Source organism: Balaenoptera physalus (assembly GCF_965194825.1).
Source record: "Balaenoptera physalus genome assembly, chromosome: 14".
Taxonomy (NCBI): Eukaryota; Metazoa; Chordata; class Mammalia; order Artiodactyla; family Balaenopteridae; genus Balaenoptera; species Balaenoptera physalus.
Window position 1 is genome coordinate 10,735,723 of NC_138893.1, and position 25,392 is coordinate 10,761,114.

The following is a 25,392-nucleotide window of genomic DNA, read 5'->3' on the forward strand; positions in this document are numbered from 1 at the left end:
ACTATATAAGTTCATGAAGAAAACAGTTGATTTTCTTACTAGTGTTTTTTCATAGGTACAAAATGGGGAAATGGTTTTAGCATCATTCAGGTCACACAAAATTACTTTGAAAGTTATTTCTGAGTACAAAGAACTCCTGCAGTCATCCGAGAAAGGCTGAAAATCATGATAATTTTAGAGGCTAGGTATGTTACACTGCTCAATTTTGGGTGAAAAATTCCTCATGCAAACTTTTAAAACTTCTAAATCTACCATGCAAAAGGCTGCAAAAGAAGAACAGAATCTTGTTTTCTACTGTTGTCTACAAATGATATCAATTTTTCATCCTTTTTGGTAAACACTTCGTATTCTTTATCCCGAGTGTTAAGTGTTTTGCACAAAATAAGTGCCCAATAATTGTCAACTCTTACAGTTACAATTAAAACTGATGAGGGCAATTATTTTAATAAATTTAAATACTTTATGATACGTTTGTACTTCTGCATATATCCATCTATCCATTACACATTTATTGGATGCCTGTTATGTGTAAGGATTGTGCTAAGGTCTTTATGCTGATTATGAGGTATGTATTATTTATCCTCATTTAGAGATAAGGAAACTGAGTGTTAGAAGGGTTAAGTAACTTGTCAAGCTTTGGGTTAATGGCAAGCTAAAAACTTAAGTGTCAGTGTATGTGATCATTTCTTTTTTCCTAAAGCACTAAGATTCTTTGAAAGAATTTCTTTTGAAAACATGTTTTAAAAGAGCTTTGTGTGTCTTTTTCTAAAACAAAAGGAACATTAAAATTTGCACTTTAGTATTTTCAGTATTAATTTAAGATTCTCTCATCATAATTTCTAAATAGTTTCCTTGATGATGAGAAAAATATTTAAAGATATACAATACTGAAAGGTTAGTAATCTGCTTAGTCAACGATTTTATCATTATTTTAAAAATCTTAGCATTAGTGATACATATTATCCTCCCCACAAATTTGAGATCTTTTGGAAAGTGATAAATAATTTTTGTCAACTAGAGTGTGAAATTGTGTTTTGAATCAAACAATCTTGACATAATCACATAAACAGTATTTGCATTTCTATTTTTAAAATTAGTGTTTATAAATTGAGTAAATTTTAACAAGTGCTTGGTAACATCATGTTAGAGAACAATTGCATACTTCTAGGAACTATTAATAGCCACCATGTTTTGAGCACTTACCCTGGCCAGGCACTGTGCTAGCTTGTTCATGTAAGCACATGGTCTCATTTAATCCTAATTGAGGCTGAGACATAAGTGGTATTTACCCCCATTTTTTTTTTTAACCCCCATTTTAAGGGGAGGAAATCTTAGCTTCCCTGACTCACGCAGTCCTCTTTTTTAGTTTCCTTCACTGCTTCTCCTCTAACCAAGCTTTAAATGTTGTTGTTCAAGGTTCAGAATATATCACATTGTATTCTCTTTAGGGTGATCTCATCCCCTTTTATAGCATTGGTTGCAGAGATAATAAACTGAAATGTCTTAGGGACCAAAGAAAATCACATGCATGGGTGAATGGGATAAAATGTGGATTGTAGTTCCTGTAACAGAATGGAGAGTGAACGCACTTACACGCCATCGTCAGCACTGGCCAAAGCTGTCACGTGTATGGTTTTCAAAATCCTAAGCTCGTGAGAAAGAAAAAAATGTGTGATTTTGGCTCACAGTTTTAGAGCCCTGATATTTAGACTGTTTACTCCCAAGTTTACAGCTTAGAGTTCAGACCCCTACTCTGAGCTCTGGACCTGGGTATCTATCTATCATTATCTCCACTTGGCTGCCCTTTAGTCACCTCAAAATTTAATAAGACTAAAGCTAAATTTATTCTCTCCTCCCTTATTCCCAAACATGACCCTTCTCCGTTGTTTCCTCTCCCTGTGAATGACACCATTTGCACGAGGCAGAAGTGTAAGCATCCTTTTCTCTGTCATCTCTCCACTTCCCTAATTATCTCTAATATTTCTTGTTCCTCTAATTTGCCATCAGCACCAGTTTACATCCAGGTCACCATCTCTCACCTGGAAGATTTGCAGTAGCTTCATCTCTTCCAACTCTTGTCCTTCTCTGGTCCATTTTCTTTATGACAGTCAAAGTAATCTTTTAAAAGGCAATTCTATTATGACATTATCTTGCTTTGGATCCTTCCCTTGAAGAGTTTAGATTTTATCCTCAGAGTTAATATGGCCTACAAGATTGACAAATCTGAACTCTGCTTACCTCACTTATTTAGCCCAGGCAGAAAGTTAGCTACATTGACCTTTTGCTTCCTAGAATGGGCTCCACTGCTTGCTGTGTCAGGCCCTTCGCATAATCTGTTTCCTCTGCTTGCAGCGCAGCCCTGTGGTACACACGTGTACACACATACATCCTTCGTCAAGCCAGTTCCTACTCGGCTTTCAAAGCTGAGCTTAAATGTTGTGTCCTCAAGAAACTGGTCCCTGACCACCTAGATAAGGACTTATCACAATAGCAGTTAAATAAATGTGCACTTACTTGTTTAGTGCTTGTCTTTCCAGCTAGACTACAAGCTCATTGTGGGGAGGAACGGTGACTGATTAGGCCTCTGTGGTCCAGTACGGTACTTTGATGAAATAGTTAATATTTGTAGAGTGGCTGGATGAATGAATGAACAGGTATTAAGTACTTACTTCTGGACTTTTTTGAAATGATAGGAAAGTTTTCGTAGATGCTAATGCACGTAAAAGACTTTCATGAGTGAATTATTTCATAATGCCATCAACATTTAAGCAACGCTTAATGCAGTGCAGTTACAATTATGGAAATTGTTAACCTTTTAAAGACTGAACTAGAACTTACCTGTTTCTCACTCCTCTCAAACCTGTGGTGAGAATACATGCCTTTATGTACTATTGTGTCATTTTTCAGAGCTAATGAGACAGTCCTTAAAACAAATCTGTCATACTTAGCCCATTTTTCATTAAAAACTATAACTACACTATTGTTCTTGGTATATATAGTGGGCTATCTCGGGATTAAAATAATAAAAATTTATAGGTGTCTTAATGTTAGTATTACCTTTGGGAAGCCATGCTTTATCCTTACTTTAAATAATAGTTGAGATGACTTCAAATAAAATAAATCTTTTATTTTGTTCATAATAAATCTTATACAGACTCCAGGAAGGTACCCAGTTTAAAATGCTTACTTTTAAGAGTGGGTAGTATTATGGAGAAATTTTAGCATGTGTTAACGTGTATATTTAAATGTAAATAATCAGTAGAATGTCATCTCTGTCTTTTTTAAGATAGAGACTGCTCTGATTAAGGTTCTGATATCTGATCCCATTTTGGTCCCTGCTGTTCTCTTAGCCCTGCTGCAGATCCTTTGTTAGGACTAGCTCTCCCTCTTTTTCCACCCCTGAGCTACTCTCATTCCAGCTTTCTATTTCTGCCTAGACTTGGTCCACAGCTTCAGTCTAGTCATAGCCACAGTTCTGCTGTCGACACCGTGCCTGTGTCAGAAAACAATGTGGATAATCCAGAGAGCTGGAAGGATAAACTTAAAATTACTTGTGTGTGTTCCCACATGTGTGTGTAGCTGTTTACCCTCAAACTAAAATTAGTTTTTAAATTTTAAGCTGAAACTATTTTGAAAAAGATTTAAATAATTGATACTTATATAACTATCTATAAATGTGCTTTTAGTTATAATAGTTTCACACTTTTTTTAAAAGGTGGTTTGTCCTGATTGTAGTGATGAAATTGCTGTGAAAAAAGACAATATTCTTGTTCGATCTTTCAAAGATGGCAAATTGTAAGTATAATTCACTTGGTATGAAAAATATGCTGTTTTTCCAGATTGGGATGGTAAATTATAAATTAGTTATTTCCAATGACCTTATGCTTTTCCTTCTCATCATACAGAATGTTTCAGAGTATGATCATTTTTCGTATTATCATTAAGTATCGTAGTCTTATGATATGTCTTTTCTTGTTCATTTGGTCTTTTCTAAACTAGACTCTAAGTGCTGTCTGATTTGTCAGTATTTGCCTGTGTAATAGCTGATGATTTATTGAGGAAAATTCGATATATCTACCACATCTAATACTTGATTGATATTGATATATTTATTGTTTTTGAATGTCTAATTAGGATCTTCTCTCATTTTTAATTATGTCTACACGGGTTAGTGTTACCCTGTTGTGTAACATGTGACTTCTGCAGTAGGGCTGAGGATTAAAGTGAGTTACTATAAATGTATGTTAAGTATTAAGAAAGTGACCTTTCATGTAGAACTTTTCTGGAACTGAAAAACTATGTTTTTTTCTTTCTTGAAGAATTGTGTGACTAGAAAATCCATGTATTTTATATTTTGCCTTATTGGGTGACTATACTTTAAAAGAATCATCATGCTTTAAGATTGGTGTTCGGGTTTTCAAGTTCTGAAATGTGATTTTTAAAAACAATCTATATGAAACTCACTTTCACAAAATGGAGATAATCAGAGAAATTTGAACATTGAAATTGAATACTGGTTTGATGATATTAAGAAATTACTGTGAATTTTTAAATGTGTGATAGTGATATGGTTATATTTTTAAAAGAATTTTCTTTTAAAGCTCCGTAATGAAATATTATAAATTAAATTATATAATGTATGTCTGGGATTTGCTTCAAAATAATCCAGTTGGGGTGGGAGGTGGTAGGTAGGGGTATAAATGAAACAGTGACTCTGAGTTAATGATTATTGTACTTGGGTAATGGATATGTGGGAGTTCATTGTACTGTTCTGTCGACTTTTGTATATATTTGAAATTTTTAAATAAAAAGTTCAAAAAAGCAGGCTGAAAAATGTATTTGGAATAGGTTTTAGGCTTTTGTGGGTTGGTTGAGACAAACCAAGTGCAGAAAAGATGAATGATGATTTATTAGTGTAAAACAGGAAATATATATGATGTATATGATAGAATGAACCTCTCCCAGTTGCTTGCATCCAACCCCTCCTTATGGTTGCTAAGTTCCATGAAAAACCTTAAATTATATATTAGAAGTTTGCTTGTGAACCTAGAATTCAGTTTAAGAAAAAATTGTTATATTTTACATTATAAAATAGTACATGTTCTTCCAGTCTTAAATTTAGTAATTTCTTGTGCTTATCCTAAGATGATGGCCAATTCTTGCTATTTAACTTATTTTTTATTGGATTGATGCATTCTGCTATCCAAACATTTTAATTTATTATTTTCAGTGTTTCAGTATTTTTAGTATTGCATTTAGCTAAGTCCTCTGATATTTGAGAATACCTTGTTGTTTATAAAACATCTCTTAAGGTGGGGTCCTTCTGTAGATGATTACATATTTTAACATCCTGCCTAGCATTTTATTTGGGACTTGCAACCCTGTATGCAATCATTTTCATTGTAAATGTCAGTATTCCCATGTTTTCAGTATCTTTCTGTGGTAGGTAATTGGACTCTTAATTAATCTCTGTTGTATTTTTGTGGGTTTTTTCCTTTAAAATTAAAAAAATAATATAGTACTTCAGTACCAAGAAAGGATGTCCATGAAATTACTAGCGACACTGCACCAAAGCCTGATGCTGTATTAAAACAAGGTAAGGATAATCTTGGAACAAATTATAGTTAATTTAAAAACTGATGGGGAATTCCCTGGCGGTCCAGTGGTTAGGACTCTGGAGCTTTCACTGCTGGGGCCCGGGTTCGATCCCTGGTTGGGGAACTAAGATCCTGCAAGTTGCGTGGCATGGCCAAAAAAAAAAAAGTAAAAAGTATTTCTGAAGATTAAATATTCTTTTGGTCTTAAATTTTTTTTTAAGTCTTTAAAGTTACATTTGGTTCTATGTGACTTATACTTTTGTAAACCCACGTGCCTTTTGTTATCATAGGTATTCTTTTTCTTTTTTTTAGCTTATAATTGGGACAATAATCTAAAAATGGGAAAGAAAAATATCATCAGCTGTTACTGTAGTCTGGCTTTTGCCTAGTAAATAAAATATTAGTTCCTGAGGATGGTAGAAACAGGAATCAAAGTAACTTTGATTTGGCATTTCTTATAACCGTAGTTCTATTTTATTAAGGAATACGTGATAATTGCATCTCTTACTTGATTTTTGGCATTATAAATAGCTGTTTATTTTTTCTTTGACCATGTTCACTGAATCAAATAATATGCTATGTAGACTGGTTAAAAATCATCAAGAATTTATGGTTTAGAATTTATTTCTATGTATTATAAAGTGAGAATAACTGTCTAGCTAATTTTGGTTTAAGCTAATTGTTAATATAATTTTAATTCAGGCTTAACGAAAAATGTAGAGGACATATTTATAGTATATTTTCAGGTATTGTGTGTTATTACAATGACTCTGTGCCTGGTATATAATACTGTTTAATAATCTCTTTTTTTTTGATAAAACGATTAAAGATTTACCTATCTTAAAGTGTTTTTTACTAGACACTCTTAATTTTCATTTAAAAGAAGAAAACTGCCCCTTTTCTCTTGTCTTTGTTTGAACCTAAGTCACCTTCAAATGGTAGCAGTTTTGCCATCTATAAAATGGGTGCCTAATGCCTAAGATTGTTAAGATTAAATGAGTTGCTGCATGGGAAAACAGTTAGCACAGTGCCTAGCTCATAGCAAACACTTCATAAATGCCAGTGGTGGCAGCACAGTAGTTTTTTATTTCTCTATCCTGTTAGTAGTTTTAGACAAATCAGTTGTCTTAATTTCTCCAGTTGATACAGTTTATGGTCTCTTTCCAGCCTTTGATCAGGCACTTGAATTTCACAAAAGTAGAACTATTCCTGCTAACTGGAAGACTGAATTGAAAGAAGATAGTTCTAGCAGTGAAGCAGAGGAAGAGGAGGAGGAGGAAGATGATGAAAAAGCAAAGGAGGACAACAGCAGTGAAGAGGAAGTGAGTAAACATGGTTCACGCCTTTTCAAGTGAAGGACGCGTGCTTCCTTTGTGCGTTGGGATTTGGCTAAAGTCATCAATCCCTTAAATATTTTTAACATTAGAAGTATTTCATAATACAGTTGTGCCTGTGATATTCATCGTAATCAGGTAGTTTGCTTGCTTACCTTAAAACAGAAATATGGTCTTGTGAAATTAAAAATATTAAGTATAGTTATCTCAGTAACCTCAAAAATATTTCTTAATCTTCAGTCCATAATGTATGTGTCGAATCAATATGTTATACACCTGAAATTAATATAATATTGTATGTCGTCTATACTTCAATTAAAAAAATAAAAAGGGAAAAAAGTGTTTCCTAATCTTACTGTGCTTTTTGTTTATCAGATGGTTAAGGAAATCCCTACCTAATATAGGAAAACTCTACTTTCATATGCTTTTTACCATCATGTAGACAGCTGTCACCTCATAGTATGTTTACATCTGCATATTTTATTAAAATACCTAGTAAAGTGTAAAATATGTCTTCCATCTAGTATTAAAGGAATAAATAGCAAAAAAAGTAAAGATTAATATCTCTTTGATTCAGAGAATCTTAAATGACTTTATCTAATACAAGTGGGTAGATAGTTCTAATTAGATCATAAATAAGACATCTGTCAATTTATATGGATCAAGGAGCTAAATTTAGATTTTATCGTAGCTGTTACTTTAGGTCTAGCAATGACAGGTACTGGGAAAAGATGCTCATAATATTACTAGTGACATTACACCACTGTGCTCTTTAATGGTTTGTTGGACAACTTTATCAAAGTTATTGGGGGAATGGTGCAGATAGTGAAGCTGCAGTACGTGGCCATGAAGTGAATTGTATTTAATGTTTCTAGGAAACAAAGATAAGTTAATGTCAATATGTAATATTTTAGGTAAGTTATGAAATTCTGCCATTTAACTGTAGTAGGCAACTAGTAATGAAATAAGATTGTTTTAGACTTTATGTTTTATAATATAGTGATCTATGACAGTGTGTAGTGTAAAAGTTTCCCAGGCTTCAGTCTTCTTCCCCACTGCCTTTTATTTAAAGTGCTCGGAGCCATCAGTTCCTTGCTTAAAACCTCTGCAGTTGCTTCTTATCACTCTGAAAATCAAGCTTCACTTTTAGAACCTCCCTTTGTAGTCCCACCCCTGCCTTTTTTTATATTACTTCCCTTGGTATACCCTCCTACTTTTTTTGGGGGGGGGGTGGGGGGGTTGCTGCATGGTGCATCTTGCGGGATCTTAGTTCCCTGACCAGGGATTGAACCCAGGCCACAGAAGTGAATGTGCTGAGTCCTAACCACTGGACCGCCAGGGAACTAACTCCCTACGCTTCTACTTATGAACATTATGTTGCAGCAACATCAAATTACATAGCTCGTTTCTACTCACCTCTGCACAAACCAATACCTCTGCCTACAGTGCCCTCCCCCCGTCAGCCTGACACAGTCTTGTTCGGTTTTTTAAATCCTACTGACATGTCCCCTCTGTAAAGGGAAACTTTCTGAGAACTATCACCTTCCTCACCTTAGGAAAAGTTAATCACTTGATTTGCTAATCTAAACTACTACTATTCCTTGTAGAAATTTTTGCCTACATATATACGTGTACATACATTTATTTTCTATTTGTTTTCTCTCCTACTAATCTGTAAGCTCAACGGTAGAGACTGTGTCTTACTTGTACTCTGTCGTAGTGTGTAATGTGTAACAGATGATCAATAAGTATTAGTTATCAAAACTTCTGTCACTTAGATTTATGTTTTACAAATGTTTTTGTAAAAGCAGATCTGGTTTCCAGTTTAAACATTTTTTTTTAAGTTAAATACAAACTTCACTTAAATTTTGTTGCAACAGGAATACATTTGACAGTTTATGTAAGTCAAATATTGTACCTTGGGGGCATTTAAGATAATATCTAGAAAACAGATTTCCTTAGACTTACATCTGACTACCTTACCACAATCCAGTGTATGTGGACCATGTTTAAGTTGAGAAATACAGATTTATCCTGAGCAAACTAATAATTGTCGTTGATTCTTCTCTTCCAATTAGCAAGCATAATAGTTTATCAACATGAGTTTTTGTTGTTTTAACTTCCTTCCTTTTTTCTGCTAGCTTATAAAATAAAGAGGCAAATCTCACTCAAACAGTGGCTTTAGGCTCATGATTTTTAAAACTAAAATGATTTATTTAGACTACCAGTTGAAAAGTATGCTCCTGACTTTTACTATTAGGACTACATTTGTTTCAGCCAGAGTAACTGTAAAGCCTAGGTGTATGTTTTGAATCACTTCCTCTGCAGTTACTCTTGATCATGTTCTGTAATGGCAGGTGCCATCGCTTTTTTCTCTTTTATTTGACTCAGCACCTTGCGTAGTGCCTACACTTACCGGTGCTCATTAAATGTTTGTTGAATGGCTTGATAGTCACTGAATTGATGAGTTCCTCCATCTCACCTACTACCCTGCTCCTTGCAGGTTGCTTCAGGACCAGCTCCCTACTGCCACAGCCCCTGGCCACAGCAGCAAGAAGCTAGTCCCTCCCTTGTAATTGATAAATCGGGGAACTATTTTATTACTTGAAGATTTCCCTAAGTCTGAATCTTCAGGTATTGTAGATCAAGTTTGTTCCCCACTTTACTGATTTTATAAGCTCGAAGCACTATACAGTGGGGCCGTATATAATGAAGGATAATTGTAGTTGCAGTTAATGGGACCCACACTTGTTTAGTTCCTTGAGGAGCAATAATAGAGTTAGTTTTGATGGTGAACCCTGACCCAATTTAATATAAGTGAGAGTAGGTCTTCTTGAGCCTATGACCCTGATGAAAGACTAGATCTCTGATCTGGTAAAAAGTTCGTGAATCATTTTGCTGGTCTCATTTCTTACATGAGCATTAACATTTGGAATTGTCACTATTGAGATACCTTTTAGGACATATTTCTCTGTAAAGCATAAAATGTTCAGGCTTTCTGGTTTTGAATAGCTTAGTGTTAAGAAATAATTTTAATTTGGTAAAAAGCCTTTGAAATATTCTAGTATTAGTCTTTGCTGTTGGTAGGAAATCTACTTGTGTTAGTAAAATGCTTAACTGAGGAAAATAATATTCTATTCTTCTGTGACTAAAATTAGGAAGAAATAGAACCATTTCCAGAGGAAAGGGAGAACTTTCTTCAACAGTTGTACAAATTTATGGAAGATAGAGGTGAGTGTTTTTTCTTTTATTCATCATGAATGTAGGTATCAGATAATTAATATCTTAAAATAAGAATTCTGTTTATTTAGCTGCATGTCACTGGTAAGCATGGCTATCTTTTTGATTTCCAATCACCAGCATCCTAGTATGGTGTCTGTCACATAGGAAGTGGAATATGGAATTTGACAGTATTTTGATGGATATTATGGCCATGGACCCATAAATTACTGTATTCTGTCCTGTCTGTCCCCCCACTCATTTATGGAAACCCCCCCCCAAAGAACTCTTTCTTACACTAGGAAACAGTAGCAGAATGGGAATCAGAGTACCATTTTACTTGAGCCTACATACATGCCTGTAGAAAAGCCTCTTCTCTAAAATCACTGTTTGCTATTCCCAGCATGTGTGTGTGTTTGTGTATGTGAGTGAGCGAGAGAGAGAGAGAGAGAGAGAGTGAGCACACATTCTAAGATGGGCCTTATAAGTCTTCTTATAACCTAGCCACATAGAACTGAGAACAGAATTAAACCATCCATAGAGAAAGGTGACCAAGTCTCAAGGTGAGCCTGGGCTTAACTTATCGAATCTGCTTTTGTGGTTTAAGAAATAAGAGCATTGGGGGAAAGAGGAATGGGTACCTAACAATAACTTTTAATTTGCAGTGAGGATGTAGTCCACCGGTAATTATGGCCCTGTTACTCTCTTTCTTATCTGCTGTTCAGAGTATAGTTTCTCCTTTCCTGGGAAGATGCTAGAAAAGGAGTGGTGAGAGGCAGAAAGCTTTCTAGCTTAAGGAGAAGGACAAAATGAATGAATAATACTTGAAAGTGCTACTGTGCTCTGTGAATTAATGTTTTTTTAATCCAGTTTTGTATTGTTGATGAGTAGAAACTGGCTTGGTCTTCTTTTTGCTCTCATAAATCATAGTGGCTACTACAATGTGGGTATCTTTTTATTCTTCAATATAAAATGTCCTTGATTCCTATATTATTTATTTGTATGAATGGAGGCTTGGCCTAAGAAGGCAGGCTATTTCTTAAGCTTTTTTATGTAAGATAAATAAAAAAGTGAAGAAAATGAATAAAATCTAATACTAGAAAAGAGTGAAAAATGTGATTATGCCAGTCGTATGTTTTTTGGAAAGGGCAGTAAGTTTTGTATCTCTATCCTGTTGTTTTCTCTACCACATCCTAACAGTTTGATAGTTTTAGTGTCCTTCTACATTTTCATTTTTCACATGTTAGAATAAACAACACTATAGCTTTATTCTAGAATTATTCTTTAGAATAGTAGAAAATTAGTAAAATACAAAGGAAGTATCATAAAGATAACTCTCATTGTGACGCAGTTGCCCATCAATTATCTCAAAACTTTTTTCAGTTCTACCAAACCTTGTTACCCTGATTTTTAAAAATTTTTGTTGGTATTCTATTTTGCTTCATTTAGTATTTATTCTTTTGCTCATCAGGGGAATGAAAGTTGAATGAAATCATATAAATAAGGTTTCAAAAATCTGATATAGGAAAAAAATTTTTTAATGAAATGGGTTTAAGTACTAGATATCATGTTTTTGATTAACAAGGGATTTTTTTTTCCTCATATATACACACTTTGCACTATGTATATTTGGTGGTAATGTTTGAATCTTTTCAAAGTTTAAGTTAAAAATATAGCATGGTTCTAATATATTTCGTGTTTCCTTTAATAGGCACACCCATTAACAAGCGACCTGTACTTGGATATCGAAATTTGAATCTCTTTAAGTTATTCAGACTTGTACACAAACTTGGAGGATTTGATAATGTAAGTATTACGATCAGAAATGAAACATGTTTTTCATACATGTTTTCTCATCTAAAAATTATCTAAAATTGTCTATTAGTAAAAACCTAAGAATAAAAGAAAAAGAAAATGGAGAGTACAAGTTAGAAACAGCTAGCTTCCTCAGTCCAAATTTAAATTTAATTAAAGATTTTAAAAAATGAGCTTTCTGATTTACTGTTAAATTTGTCAAACTTTCATAAACTACCTGAGTTATTAACACAACCATATTAGTGGAAATTCTTTCTTTCTCTGTCTCTTTTCCATTAGACTATAAGGGATCTGTCTTAATATTCTTTATATCCTTAATCTCTACCACTGTGCCTTATATATGTAGAAAACATTATTTGCATATATATGCAGAAGATCTTTGTTGAACTGAAGAAATTATCTTAAGGTTGCCATGATGTATGGTGCCCATCCAGTTAAGACTATTCTGGAGGAAAAAAAAGTATTCTGCATTACTAAGATTCATAAAATTGCTTTGATTTATTAGCTTATATATTTTATGGGAAATCATACATCATTAAAAATTTTTTCTCTCTGTCTTTTCATTAAGATTTTGATTTAGGAATGTGGATGTTTTCTTATTTATTATATATAGCAGGGTTTCTTTAAAAGTCAAATGGGGACTGCTTGGCAGTCCAGTGGTTAAGACTCCGTGCTTCCATCGCAGGGGGCGCCGGTTCGATCCCTGGTTGGGGAAGTGGGATCCTGCATGCTGTGCTGCGCGGCCAAAAAAAAAGAAAAGTCAGATGGCCTAGTATTTCAACATTTGTAATTCTCTGAGATTTGTTAGAATACCAAAACTTACTTTAAAACATTGTTGTAAACCAGATTTTTGATTTAGAATTTATCAAGATTGACATTTTTCATTCCTTGAGACTGGAACCAACAAATATAGGAATATTTGTGTGTGTACACACACACACACACACACACACACACACACACATATATATAGTATTTATCAAACTTTTATCACATTCCCACCTTTTAATTTGGGAGTTTTCATTTCACTTTGTCTGTTAGATTGAAAGCGGAGCTGTTTGGAAACAAGTCTACCAAGATCTTGGAATCCCTGTCTTAAATTCAGCAGCAGGATACAATGTTAAATGTGCTTATAAAAAGTAAGTAGGTGTACTTGATATAGCTATATTCAATATTTTACCTAGAAAGCAGGATGGAATTTACCATATAACTGAGGCTAGTAATTTCTTCTAAGAAGAAATCCAGAGTTTTACTAGAGTAATCACTCTATAATAGCGTTTTCTAGAGTGTATTCCATGAATACTAGATCTGTGAGAGTGTCTGTGAAGAAAGTTTTTGTGGCCAAGTAAATTTGGAAAGTATGTGTAGAAGTTAAAATGCCGAAGTTTTAAAGTCAAATAAACCCAGGTTCGAGTCCTGGTTCTGCCGGTTATTTGCTTTTTGTGCCCTTGGACCATTTATTTGTTCTCTCAAGCCTCAATTTCCTCTTTTTTTAAAGGAGATGATACTGTTTGCCTCATAGGATTACTCTGATGAGTTAATGAAATTTTACATGCACTCATAGGTCCAGTGCCTGGCATATAAGAAGTGCTCAACAAATAGATGCTATTACTAATTCTTCTAATAGCTACTGTTGTTACAATTACTACATTTAAGAGGATGACTGTCTTTTCACTTTTAGCATCTTTTTTTAATGAATTTATTTTTCTTTGAAAAATGTTTCTGTTTGAGTAAAAGAGATTGGGAAGAACTAAACTAGAATAAATTTGAATATTAACATAGCTCAATATCTGAGCACTTAAACAGGAGAAATGAACACATATTTTAAGAACTACAACTCTACAATAACATTTCAAAATGTTTTCCCAAATGTAACTTCTTTTCATATTTCCAGATACTTATATGGTTTTGAGGAGTACTGTAGGTCGGCCAATATTGAATTTCAGATGGCATTGCCAGAGAAAGTTGTTAACAAGCCTTGTAAGGAGTGTGAAAATGTAAAAGACATAAAAGTTAAGGAAGAAAATGAACCAGAAATCAAAGAAATAAAGATTGAAGAGGAGGAGAATGTAATACCAAAAGAAGAAAAGCCTACCGAAGAGGGTATTGAAAGAAAGGAAAATATTCAGCCCTCTCTGGTAAATAGGATACTGTTGATAGTCCTTTGCCTTCTTTGGTGCATTTTCTACATCCTCTATAAAGATTACATAGTTAATTTATTATATAATTTTATACTTTATTGTTCATGCACTTTCTTCATTAAGTGCTATTTTTGTGTTTAAAATAGCTGTTAACTATTTTTGCCTAGTGTTTTAGGAGTTTCTTAAAATAACTTTCTCAATATTAGTATTCGTTGGTACCTTCTTTTGCTAACAATTAGATAATGGAATTAGGTTGACAATTTTTACTTTTGTTGGTATAGTTCCTCTGATCTTTTTCTAGGGAAGTAAAAAGAATGTATCAGAATCTATACCTACACAGTCTGATCAGGAAAAAGAGGTTAATGTGAAAAAAACAGAAGAAAATGAAAATCTGGAAGATAAAGATGATGAGACAACTGGGATAGATGAATCCCTCAGCATAAAGGTAGAAGCTGAAGAAGAAAAAGCAAAATCTGGGTAAGAAATTTGTTTTTTGGTTAAGATGCATTTTGGCTGAATGAATTCTTATAATTTGCTCTTTGTGTGTGTGTATGTATGAATCTAAATTTGACAAAATAAATGAGTGATTTAAATTTGCATTTATCATGTAAATAGTATTTGCCTCCTTCAGAGACCCTACTAATGCAAATTTGTAGCAAAAGATCATATTTTTGATCCATTATTCTTGCTCTCATCATGGAAATTTATGAAATTTCGAGCTAGAGAAGCGCACTTCTTACTGCCTTAACCTCTGCTGGATAACCAGATAATATAAATTTGGGAAGATGGCCTTCTCCAGTGTTTTGTAGATGGTATGTTGGCTCTAGATTTTGAGAATTGTAACCATTTTTTAAGCAAAAAATAAGAATGGAAAAGTGCTAGTAATTAGTTTTTAAAAAGCCAGAATTGTTTTGTTGTGTTTTATGTGATAGTAGCATTTACTTGTTTTGGTCAGTTTGGGATAATGAATTATTTAGCAGTGTAATCTCTGTACTGACAGTGGACCCCTGGATTTTATAGGTGATCTTTGGCATCTGATTTTGTGTCTGAGGTTTAAAAAACCTAAATATTCCCATTGTTAGTGGTTCTTTTAAATAAGTACAACCAAATATTTTTTTGATCATTTTCATATTTTTCTGAAATTTGGCCACAGCATGCAGACAAGCAGGGAAGAGAAAAAAACCATGCTTAGATAAATATAGTAAAAGGTGTTTATTATACTTTGCAATATATATATCTGTGTGTACAAATGTGTATTTCAAGTACTCCTTACTGATATTGGAAATTATTTCAACTATTAAGAAACTTAGTAAGTATTCAGCTCTTTACCTAAAATCTCTGCTCATTTTAGTGTTCTTCTGAAATTTTGGCCACAACATGCAAATATACATGAAAAAACGAAACAAAACTGGGTTTAGATGAATATAGTATAAGTGTTTGTTCATTTTACGTGGCTATATTTCCGTGTGTGTTAAATGTATATTTGAAGTACTCTTGCTGCTACTTGGAGACTGTTTTAACTATTAAGAAATTTAGTAAGGATTCAGCTTTTTGCTGAATTTTTAAATACGTAGACATTTCCAGAGCATCTACTGTGTGGAAAGCCCTGTGATTAGCCTGTATTTTCTCTTTGTTACTAATAGTTATCTTAAATTTTCAAGGTGGAACTTCAGCTTATTTTATGGTATAAACTATATTTTGCAGAGTTTTAAAAAATCTTTCAACTATATGGCCTTTTTATTTACCACAGATATTTATAAATGTATCACACAACAAACTGAAATTTTCCTGTTGTGACTGCTTTAGAAGCGTCATGGGTTCTTCAGAAGATTTACAGGTTAGAAATGTCCAAAACTGATCTCTGAATTTTATTAGATAAGTGCAATAGAAACTTTTATAATTATAAAGAATTAATGTATAAGTATTTTTCTAGTATATAAACTTTCTCTAAGTAATTAGCTGCTACCAAGAACTTTCAGTGTCCTTCCCTCATAGTCCGGGTATGGGAGAGTGAATCATTTAATTTATGTAAAATGTCTGGTTCAGTGCCTGGCCCATAATAGGTACTAATAAACTGAAGTAGTTTTTTTGTTTTTAATTTGTTCCATTGTAAATAAGGAATATGACATCAAACTTGGGAAATTTGATATTTCTTTGTGAGTTCGGATGAAAAGTTCCTGGTCGATACATTTGGTTTCCCAAACTGTAGTTCTCTAAAAGCTAACTAATGGGGCGTGCGTGCGTGCGTGTGTGTGTGTGTGTGTGTGTGTTTTGTGTTTGTGTGTATGTGTGTGTGTGTAATATGTACATCAACTTAATTTTTTTAGCCTGTGTACTGGCTGCATTTTATACTTTGAAAGGCTCTCTTTCTTGGCATTCTGTGTTCTGTTTAGTTTAGTTCATTTACCTCTGATTTTGCCACTAAGAGGAGGAGGAGGAGAATATTTGCTTTGGCTGATAACCAGTAATTGTGTTGTTTGCTTCTCTATAATTCAGTGTGTTATTTGAGTGATTCCTATTTGCTTTGCGTCTGAGGTTGACATTAAATGAGAATTTTTAATTTTTAATTTTTGACTGCTTTGTAAAATTAATACAGAATATTAGGTTTTTATTCCAGATTAAATAAAAGATTGTCCTGGCTGCCACTTTAAGTCAGGTTGTGCTTGCTGTCATTGGCATTTACCAGTTGTGCTCAGTGCGTTATATCACGTAAGATACAGTTTAGAGTTAGTTTTCGTTTTAACAATTTTAGACTTTTAATTTCTCATATATCTTTTATCTCTTTTATGATGATTCTGAGGTGCATGACAAATCTCTTTGGTACATAATCAATCTCTGTTGTAGCCACCAGAATACACTTCCTTTTCTCCCTGATGTGCAGGGATATACTTTTATGATTTAAACAAGTAGTGTTCTTTCAAAAAAAAGTCTTAACTGTTTTAATTTTATATATGTATACTACATATATATAGTATATATAAATCATTTACTTAAAGTTGTTAATAATAGTTTATCATCCGTAACACCCTTTCTGATAATTTCTTAGATATTTTAGCCTTACTAATAAGTTTTTCTTCATTATAGAAATGTTAATATATTTTCAGTAACAGAGTTCCTATTTTTTATCTCAGATTACAGCTGGATTCATTTAATTTTTTAAGTACCTATTTATTTGACTGTAAATGAGTCTTTAAAATAGGAATAATTCTCAAGGATCTTTGTAGACTTCGTGATGTATTTCAGAGAAAATTGGCTCATTTGGTACTTTAGCATATAAGAATATAAAACTCAAGTTACCAGTGGAGGAAGACTTTTTATATAAATATTAATAGCCCTTAACTTTTAAAGCTTAATTACTTAAGTTGTCTTGTGGTTCTGTTTTATGACATTTATTCATTTGTCAGCTGTAAAGTGATGGATTCTTTTTGAGAGAAAACTGTTGTAATAAGTATAGACATATTGCAGAGCAAATTAAAACTAAATATAGTCCAGAATTTCCTATTGAAATTTATTTAATTTTTTGTAAATCTAGGGCCTGGAAGGATTTATAATTTAAGATTTTTTCCAATTTGTTGAATACAGATTTGTGGCTAATATAAAATGAATGCTCAGCTTTAGAAGGTGCATGATATTGAGAAGACCAGAATGGTTTGCATTGCTGCTTCTAGAATGCAAATGACTTTTAGTTTCATATTATTTGGAATTGGCCTCTCATATACCTATTTCTTCAGAACTTCAAAGTTGAGAGAATTGGTAGAAGAGGACTTGCAGTAAATATGTGTTAGAGAGAGCAGAAATTGTGTTGAAGTTTAGAAGAATAGAAAGAAAAAACCTGATGTGATAGTAATATTAAGTTAGTAGGATATTCCTGTGAAAGGTAAAGTAATATTTCATTTAGTATAACTTTTGAAAATTTAGTTGGAATTATTTTAAAGTTATTAAGACTAGCCATTTGGCTAGTAAAAAGTTTTGTTTAAACATCGTGAGGTTGGAAATATTTGAATGAAAAATAATTTTTAGTCAGAAAATGGCTATTAGGTGTGATGATTTTTGTTTTTGTCAACTGAGATGTAAAACACTTTTACAATAAAACATGAGAAAAATGTTACATTCGACCTTACTAGTTTCTTGCTATTCAACACAACTTCTATTCTTCTGGCTGTTGGACATTTTCTTTTAATGCACTTACTTTTCCGTTTTCATTTTCTCTGAATGTATCTTTCTATAACCATCCATGGTCATCCTACACAGTTTTAGTTTTTAATATTAAATTGAAACTCAGAGAATATCATACACTTGGAACCTGCTGTTCCCGGAACAATCACAGCCACGATTTTTATCATTTTATGTGGTTTGGAACTGAAAAGCTTATGAAGTGTCTTTTATTAACTGCAATTTTTTAAACCTTTCAAGAGATGAAACGAATAAAGAGGAAGATGAAGATGATGAAGAAGCAGAAGAGGAGGAGGAGGAGGAGGAAGAGGATGAAGAGGATGACGACAACAATGAAGAAGAGGAGTTTGAGTGCTATCCACCAGGCATGAAAGTCCAAGTGCGGTATGGACGAGGGAAAAATCAAAAAATGTATGAAGCTAGTATTAAAGATTCTGATGTCGAAGGTGGAGAGGTCCTTTACTTGGTGCATTACTGCGGATGGAATGTGAGGTAACTTGAGTTTTAGCTAGTGATTACTACCTAAAAACACTTGTAAAATAATTTCCTATTTTAATATTTAACAAATTACAGATATATTAGTATTCTAATTGAGGGCACAGTATACCACACAAAAAACATGTAGTTTTGGCAAGTAAGTGCCTCACTCAGTGACTTCTTACTTGTTGTTTTCAGTAGTTCAAAAGTATCCTTAGTGTCTGGAAAACTGAAGTCTATGTAGCTGATTTTTATGTTATGCATGTAGATTAATAGAGGCAACATTATTAGTGAAATGATAGAAAAATTTCTTTAAAAGGTAAAAGGGCTTTGAGCTTCTTGATGTCTACAAGCCAGTTATCAGGCTTCTTGCTCTCTTGCATTTTCAGCCACCTTGCTGCAGTAACCTCTTCTTTGTAATCTTCGTAGATCATGTTTCTTTCCTTTAGTAGGCAGGGATTTTAGAGTTGTGATTTCTTAGGAAGCTTTAGCTACTTCAAGAAAGCCTTATCTCCTCATTAACAGCTCTTGCATTACAGCCTTGTTCACAAGCCTCCGAAATTAATTTTTATGTTTGAAACAGTATCGTTGAAATGTTATGAGCAAGTCCGCTTGACTGAAATAGAGTGCACGATCCGACTGCTACTCACCTAGGGAACTGAAAGGCGAGACTGAATTTTCTTCTTGTACAAGTTTGCTTTGGTTTATCCAAAGAAATTTTATGTTTGAATTTTATCCAAAGTTGGCAAGCCAGTTTTGGGATCTGAGCATTTTGATATCTTTTAAGAAAAACCTTGTTTATTTTGGAATGTTTGATATATTTGAAGTAGCCTGTGATAGAGTTGTAGCCCTTGAAAAGGTAACCATCGAAGTTTTCAGTGGTAGTTTCACGGTGTGCCTAGTGTCTTCTTCAAGGAGGAATACAGTTCTCATGCTTTATATTTAAATTGTATTCTGTGGTTTGGGAAGTTTTTAAGAAAACATCATCGCAAATTCTCTGTTTCTTAAAAAAAATACACTCTCTGTTTCTTAAAAGTACAATTTTTGTTGTCCTTCTGCAGCAATAGGAAGCTCTAGAGCATTATCTTCTGATTACGTTTCTTAATTTGAGAGAAGTACAATTCTGATCCATTCTGAAGCTTGGAAGAAAATAGCAACTTAAGTCATAAGGAAATGTTTAGGAGTTTTGTTTGGGACTTTTTCTTTATTATTTCTACCAAGAAGGTTAACAAAGTTTTGGATTTTAAGAATGCCTATCATCAGTATTGTCCTGATGAAACATCAGCTTTCCAGATACCTCTTTCAACATCGTGTGTAATCTATCCTTTTGGCTGTTGGTTCTTGCGCTGCCCCTGTGGTGCATGATTTTCCTCACCTGAAGGGCTGACTATTAATGATCATGTTCAAAGGAAGATACTTGAGATCTCAGATAGAGCTGTTATCAGAATATTTTCCTGTTTTTGATGTTTAATCATTTTGATTTTACTAAATGATCTTCCTGAATATAAATGTAGAGGGAGTTCCACTTTGGCGTAGGATGTAAATGTAAATGTTGAATATGTTAGTTTAAAGTTAGGAAGGAAAAATTGAATCAGCAAAAATTAATAATTACTAAGTAATGCCCACAAGATGGATAATCTGAGCTACATCATCTTTTACCTCTTTTTTCCAGTTCTTTTCTTCTAGTTATTTTGCTAGTTTATATAATGAGGCAGTTTTCCTAGTGGCCTTTATAAAATGCTTTAAATTCTGTGACGAATGGATAGAATTTAGGCGTTCTCAAGTTTCACTGTAATGAGGGCTTGATTATTTTCTGTTAATTATCTCATTAAACAGAAGGGGCTTTGTAGATATAAGAATTGAGACATTCATAAAATTATTCTACAATTAAGATGCAACTTCGTTTTGTTAAGAAAAGATTTACTAAAGGACAGCGTAATCCTATCCTAGGAGCACTTGGATTTTAGAGGGTAAAAAGAATGTTCAGTACTTGAGCTTTGAAATTGATAGGGGGTTGGGTAGGGTAAGGGAGGATTTTAAATTGAGGCATTCAAGTTTTTAATAATATAGAAAAGAAAAACAAGACCTAGTTCAACAAGACATGCTTGTGTTAACGAGAAGGATGCCATCTACTTCTGACGACTCACACGTTTGTATGGTATGAACGTTCAAAAGAAGAAAACTTACCATCTTGATGAAGACCTGTAGGGTGGATCTCTACAGACTCCAGCATCATAGAGAAAACAATTGTACTTCAGTAGATGAAGCAGTTAATTTTCTTGTAGTCAACATAACAGTATTCCTATTTCTCTCTGGATTAATAACCAAAGAGTCTGTCTTATTGATGAATAAGCAATAATTATGATTTTTTGCTGTTCCTTCACGTCTGAAGCTAATCTAATGAGGACCTCAACAAATCCTCATCAGCTCTACAACTGTTTTCCTATTATTTGGGGGATCTTCAGCTTGATCTCTGAATTTACACTTGAGATGTGCAATTAAAAATGAAGATTTATGCATGAAGTTTCATAAAAATAGTTTTATCTTCATTGGCAGTCGTTTATTACAACAGCATTTTGGAAATTTTGTATGGAGATGTTTGAGTTCTGTTTGATCTGAAACATTTTCCATCAAGCAGGTTTTTCTTAAAGAAAATAAGAATATCTTTCTTAGTTAGAAGAATACTGTTTTTCTTGTAATTTCTACATTTTTTGTTTTTTTCTAAAGTGCTGTCTAAACTTTTACATTTTCATTTATACCCCTATTTCACAACTGAAAATCTTAATTTTTTTGTTACACAAGATAGCATTTGGGCCAATTTTGTTTTACTACTACAATGAGAAAAAAAGACATTCTTACATACTTACATCACATTTATGGGAAATATCCAGAATTCTGGATCCTAAACCACATAATGACTTATAAATGGTACAGTATTGCTACAGAATTTTTCAGATATGGTGGCCATATGTAAAACTATTGTCCAGTGCTATAGCATTTACTAGTTCACCACATGCTTTTTTACAGAATTTAAAAAAACTCATCTAAAAATAGCATTCAAGATAGAAAAATGAGAAAGTACATAAAAGAAAGGATCACTACTAATACTGCTGTGTGTTCTCTTTTAGTCTTTTAAAAAATATATCTCCATACATTTAAAAAATTATAGTCATACTTCAGTAATTTTTAATTGTAGGCTCGCTGTTATATTTGTTTTAATTTCTCTTAGTGATGTTAATATTTTATAGATGTTTTTAGTATCATTAGCTAATTGATCCTTTTCACTCTCAAGTTTCTAGGTCATGCCATAAAACATGAGATTGATGTTTGAAAATGAAGTTACACTTTGAAATTCACTGGCCATAAACTTGAGTGTGTTGGATTTATCCTTGTTCAGTAAAACAACCAAGTGTGTTGGAACTATCTAGGCTACTTGGCATGGGATTTAAAAGACATCAGTATTTTATTATGTATCGATGCTGATTTGTTTTTCTCCATTCATTTCTACTTTGGCTTTCCATAATCAAGGAGTTGGGAGTTTGATTAGAGAATTTTTTTTAATATTGATGATTCCCAACTGCATTAAATGATACCCTTACGTAAAAGAAAAAGAAAAGAGACACTAAAATTTCAACTGTAAAGCTCTGAAGTAACTAACAGCAGTTAGTCCTAGTCCATATTACAAGTTATAGAAAACTGAAAGTAAGATGAATTATACTTAAGTATATTATATGAAGTGAAAGTGTATTTCATTTTTAAAATACCTTATTTTTCTAAGCAAATTGGCTCCTCCTTGGAGGGAGTGGGTGGAGTGGGAACTAGTAAAAAGCTTTCACAAACGAATGGGTTTAATCCCATTTTTTATGAACATGCAGCTGCTTTTTATCAAATATCTTCCTTTATTTGGCAAACATAAGTTCAACCGCTAGAAGCCAAATACTGTGCTTGGCACTAAAGGTACAAAGAAATAGTCCTTAGCAAGGAATTCATTGTCCAGGTGAGGGGAGAGCCTCTCCAGCATGTACAGCCCCCGTCTCCCCGCTGCCCTCATCCTCTCCTCGTGTTGCTTGCGTTCTTCAGTCATTTGTCAGAATCTTTTTTTTTTCACCCCCATGTTCTTCTGTTGCTCTTGTGTTGTTGCGTTGTAGTACCTGCTTGACAAAACCACAAGAACGCTGATGAAATCTAACACTCCTCCTACTCACTGCCTGCACCTGGGCAGCTGATCCTGTCTGGAGGAAAGCAGACAACCACAATGAGTGGTCGTATTTTAAATTCGTAACTGTGAACCTCAAGTGGGCGCTGTATGTCCTCCTTCCATGCCCTTTCTACTTTCTCAGACTATTTCATTTTTTAAGGGAATAATTTTTAATTATTAGTACAGTTTTTATTGGTATAATTCACATGCATTATTATATTAGTTTCAGGTGTGCAACATAATGATTTGATATTTGTATGTATTGCAGAATGATCACCACCATAAATCTAATTAACATCCATCACCATACATAGTTACAGAAAAAATTTTTTTCATACTGTTTCCTATCTCCTCAAATCCCCAGCAACTCTTCCCCCATCTTCACTTTCAGCTGGTGATCTCATTGAAAAATTGAAATAAGAGAATTTCTACAGAATTCCACTACATCACCTTCTTACCTACATCTGCTGCGATGTTTTCTGCCTTCTCATCTTGAGCCTTAGGTGAACAAGCATGCTACTATCTAAAACCCATCTTCCAACTACCATACCTTCTTGCCTAAATCAGAGATATGGTCCCAGAAATTCTCCCGTTTTCTCGCTCTGTTCTAAACCATTCCCATCCACATATAGACCTGCAGTTATTTCTCTCATCTCAAAGAAAACTCATTTGTGCTTCCCCCTACTTTCCCTACTGTGCTGTTTCTTTGCTCCACTTCTGTCCAGCAAAAACAATTAGAGTTATTTACACTTGTGATCCAGTTTGTCTCCTGTTGTTTTTGTGTAAACCCAACCCAGTAAGGCTTTCGCCTCCACCACACCTCCAGAACGGTCACTAGGGACCCCATCTAGCCGAATTCCTCCATACCTTATTTCTTGACCTCTTGTTACTTGCCTTACCTTAGTGCCTGACCCAGCTGATCGCTCCTTTTGTGGTACTTTTCACGTGGGTTCCGGCTGCTGCAGCTGCAACTACTTTTCTGGTTTATTTTCCTTTTCTACTTTTCCCAAATTGAAAACCACCCCTCAGTCATTCTGTCATTTCTTATCTTTATGTGTTTTCTCCCTTTTAATTGTTCCCTTCTTTTATTCTTCTGGTATCCATTTTAACTTATTTTACATTCTGTTCCTGATTGTCCAGTCCTGATTTGAGTCACTTTTTGTGATATTGAATTTTGCTGAATTATTTTTTGGAGCCAAAGGGATTTGACCTCCTGGAATATAACTTCCATGTAGGACTGTGGGTAAATTTTTTTCCATTGTTTAAACTTTTTATATTGGGACCACATTACATTTTGGAAGTGCATTTAATTTTAAAACATGAAAAAAAACCCCTCAATTTTCATATTCGTTCCATTAATATCCCTTACCACATCTAGAATGTTCTGTACATGCCTGGCATATGGTAACTATTAAACAAATATTGAACTAGGTTGGACCTCCTGGCAACAAAATGGACGAAGAGCAGAAATTAAAATCTAAAAAAAGGGGACTTGTATATAAAAGTGATACCTATGGAATACAGAGACTAGTGGGGAATTGGGACAGATGTGGCTTAGTTTTCTCACTGGAACCTCTTCTGTATTATTTTACATATGGTAACTCTTTGCTTAACTTTTTGAGGAATAAACTGTTTTTCACAGAGGCTACACCATTTTACATTCTTACCAGCATTGTATTAGGGTTCCAATTTCTCCATATCCTTGCCAACACTTGTCATTTTCTGTTTGTTTTTTTTAATTAAGTAATTTATTTAATTTATTTATTTTTGGCTGCGTTGGGTCTTCGTTGCTGTGTGCGGCTTTCTCTAGCTGAGGCGAGCGGGGGCTACTCTTTGTTGTGGTGCGTAGGCTTTTCGTTGCGGTGGCTTCTCTTGTTGTGGAGCATGGGCTCTAGGGCACGCAGGCTTCAGTAGTTGTGGCACGTGGGCTCAGTAGTTGTGGCTCCCGGGCTGTAAAGCGCAGGCTCAGTAGTTGTGGCGCACGGGCCCAGTTGCTCCGTGGCATGTGGGATCTTCCCGGACCAGGGCTCGAACCCGTGTCCCCTGCATTGGCAGGCAGATTCTTAACCACTGCGCCACCAGGGAAGCCCCTCATTCTCTGTTTTTAAAAAAGTGTTTATAGCTAATCTAGTGGGTATCTCATTGTTGTTTTGATTTGCATTTCCTTAATAACTAGTGATGTTGAACATCTTTTCATGTACTTAATTGTATATGATCATTTGTATATCTTTTTTGGGGAAATGTCTATTCACGCCCTTTGCCCATTTTTGAATTGGTTGTTTTTTGTTGTTGTTAAAGAGTTGTAGGAGTTCTTCATATATTCTGTATACTAATCCCTTATCAGAGATGTCATTTGCAAATATTTTCTCCCATTCTGTGAACCCACAGAATTGTCTTTTCACCCTGAATAGTGTCTTTTTAATTTTGATAAAGTCCAA

At 34.0% G+C, this 25,392-nt stretch overlaps 1 protein-coding gene across 6 annotated transcripts in view; it reads left to right on the top strand.

The window, feature by feature from the left end:
• Positions 1-25,392, top strand: part of ARID4B (AT-rich interaction domain 4B) — a 128,826-nt gene that overhangs the window by 74,707 nt on the left and 28,727 nt on the right. For 4 of the 6 annotated variants that reach the window (XM_082423118.1, XM_082423119.1, XM_082423114.1 and 1 more), the window contains exons 9-17: positions 3,716-3,795; positions 5,520-5,596; positions 6,765-6,919; positions 10,090-10,162; positions 11,862-11,956; positions 13,007-13,104; positions 13,860-14,103; positions 14,408-14,583; positions 18,520-18,771. In XM_082423118.1, the coding sequence (XP_082279244.1) occupies positions 3,716-3,795; positions 5,520-5,596; positions 6,765-6,919; positions 10,090-10,162; positions 11,862-11,956; positions 13,007-13,104; positions 13,860-14,103; positions 14,408-14,583; positions 18,520-18,771 (1,250 nt within the window). The remainder of the gene's footprint in view (positions 1-3,715; positions 3,796-5,519; positions 5,597-6,764; positions 6,920-10,089; positions 10,163-11,861; positions 11,957-13,006; positions 13,105-13,859; positions 14,104-14,407; positions 14,584-18,519; positions 18,772-25,392) is intronic. The other 2 variants (XM_082423116.1, XM_082423117.1) reach the window with 2 other exon arrangements.